Source organism: Etheostoma cragini, unplaced genomic scaffold, assembly GCF_013103735.1.
Source record: "Etheostoma cragini isolate CJK2018 unplaced genomic scaffold, CSU_Ecrag_1.0 ScbMSFa_4512, whole genome shotgun sequence".
NCBI classification, from domain to species: Eukaryota; Metazoa; Chordata; class Actinopteri; order Perciformes; family Percidae; genus Etheostoma; species Etheostoma cragini.
The window spans coordinates 1-2,442 of NW_023268893.1; the positions used below are offsets into that span (position 1 = coordinate 1).

A 2,442-nucleotide genomic window follows, 5' to 3' on the forward strand; every position below is an offset into this window, starting at 1 on the left:
CACACACACACACACACACACACACACACACACACACGCACGCACGGACACACACACACACACACACACACGCGTGGTGTTACTGGAAACTTATGAAAAAGTCTGACAAAGGGAAGAAAATGTCAATCTTTTGTCCTTTGTTGACCCGGGAGGACCCACCAGGGTTAGTTCCTGGTGGTTTCCAGGTGTCCCCCTGAGAGACGTCCGTTGTCTTTAAGTCCTCGTGATGTCTCTGCGAATCTAACGAGAGGAACGTTGTAGAAGTCCGAGGGAAAGTCACACGTGAGCTCGTCAGCCGGACTCAGGAGGACCACGTCGGTCTCCGTGAGCCACGTCAGGAAGACCTGCAGGTCCGAGCCGCAGTGGAACCGGTTCCCCCTCAGGTCCAGGGCGCTGAGATGGCGAAACACGGGCGGGTCGGGGGACGCCAGGAAGTTGTTGGACAGGTTGAGGACTTTAAGACTTCTGGGTAAAACGTCCGGCTGGAGGTACGTCAGCTGGTTGGAGGACAGGTCCATGTCCACCACGGAGGTGAGACCCCGGAAGACCCCCAAAGGAAGGGACGTCAACGCGTTGGAGCTCACGTTGAGACGTTTCACGTGTCCCAGACCATCAAACAGATCCAGGCATCTCCCCCGGGACCACATGGACTGCAGGGAGCTGCTGTGGAGATCCAGGATTTGGACATTGGGCAATTGTCCCCCGAGCGAGCACCACCTGACGGGGTTTCCTCCGTGGGACAGGTGCTGGAGGTGGTCCAGCAGGAACACGTCCCCCAGGACTGTGAGTCTGTTGCCCTGGATGTCCAGATGTGTGATGTTAGGAGCGAAGGTTGTGAGTCTGCTGACGGACGAGAGCTTGTTGTCGTCCAACAGGAGACGGTCTAGGCTGGGGACGGACGCGGGGACACCGAGGCTTCGCAGAGAGTTCCCCGTCAGGTGCAAGGCTTTCAATTGGGGAAGTCCCCCAAAGGACCCAACACCCAGAACCCCGATGTGATTATAAGACAAGTCCAACACTCGCAGGTTGGTCAGAGATGCAAAGGTGTAAGAGTGGATTTCCCCCAGCAGGTTGTGGGACAGGTTCAGGGTTTCTAGGTGTCCCTGAAGACCCGCAAATGCGTTTCTGTGGATCTGGTTCACGTTGTTCCGGGAAACATCGATGATCACGACTTCTTTCAACGCACTGAAAAACCCCTGCTGCAATGCAAATATCCGGTTTTTAGACAGGTCCAGAGTGTGGACTGATGAGTCATTCAGGCCCTGAAACAGGGTCCGGTCTGGATCCGGGACATTATTGAATGAAAACCCTTTCCCCATGTGTCCTGACAGCTTGATCTGGGAGATCTTCGTCCCCCTAATGGCTGTGAAAAGCTGCTTATAGTGACCCGCGTTGAACCCAATGCTGGACAGGTCCAGGGTCTGAAAGGACATTCCTCTAAAGGGATTCCCACATGTCTCCCAGTCAAAGTGTCTCTCGGACATGAGGGGCAGATGGACAGAGTCCAAGTTCAGAAGCTTGAAGTTCTTTCCATGAAAACCAACCAGATCAGACTCACATATTCGCTCAATATTGTTCAATTTCAGATTCAAAACTGTCAAATCCGTCATGTTGGCGAAGAACTTGGCGGGCCGGAGTCTCCGGATGTGGTTTCCAAAGAGGTCCAGGGTCTCCAAGGAGGACAGGGGCTCCAGATAGTCATCCTGCAGGATGGAGTCTTGAAGGGAACAGTAGTCCAGGTAGAGACTCTGCAAACCGGAGAGTCCCACAAAGGCCCGCGGGTCCAGTTGGAGGCCGACGTTGAACCCGAGGACGAGGCGTCTCAGGCGTCTTTGTCCCCTGAAGGCGTTGTCCCTGATTACGAGACGGACACGCTGCCCCCCGAGGTCCAGCTCCTGCAGATCCTCCAGGCCTGACAGGGACGTGGAGTTGATCTCACGGATGCGGTTCAACTCCAGGTACAGGTGGGTGATGTGGGGGGGCAGAGGAGGGACCCAGACCAGGTTCTGGGACCCACAGTTGGCTACAGAGCTCACAATTAGACAAGATGGAAAACCACCCGGCACCTTGGAAAATAAATGGATTTATTATTTTAATAATTCAGAAAATTCAGAAAAATCCAAACTTTAAGGACAATAATGTTCTTAGAAGTAATAAATTTAATAAGAGACCGAAAAAAATGAGAAAAACTGAAAAACTGAAGTTAAATGTGACGGAAAAAAAACAAAGCATTGCTAAAGTTGATCAAAAAGAGGAAGAAAAAAAAACAGCTTTTGAAAATAAATCTCCATTTCTTAATTAAAAAAATTCAGAATAATCCGACCTTTACGGACATCAACTTTCTTATTGTAAATTAATTTAATAAGAGACAGAAAAAACGTTAAAAACAACAACGTGACCTGTTTCAGGGTCTAATGTTAAGATACAGGGGCTAGAACAAGT

At 50.9% G+C, this 2,442-nt stretch overlaps 1 protein-coding gene across 1 annotated transcript in view; it reads right to left on the minus strand.

The window, feature by feature from the left end:
• Positions 1-164: 164 nt before the first annotated feature.
• The window catches only part of LOC117941168 (toll-like receptor 5), a 2,911-nt gene continuing 633 nt past the window's right edge, over positions 165-2,442 (minus strand). The window contains exon 2 of the mRNA XM_034866257.1: positions 165-2,066. Coding sequence (XP_034722148.1) covers positions 165-2,066 — 1,902 coding nt within the window. The remainder of the gene's footprint in view (positions 2,067-2,442) is intronic.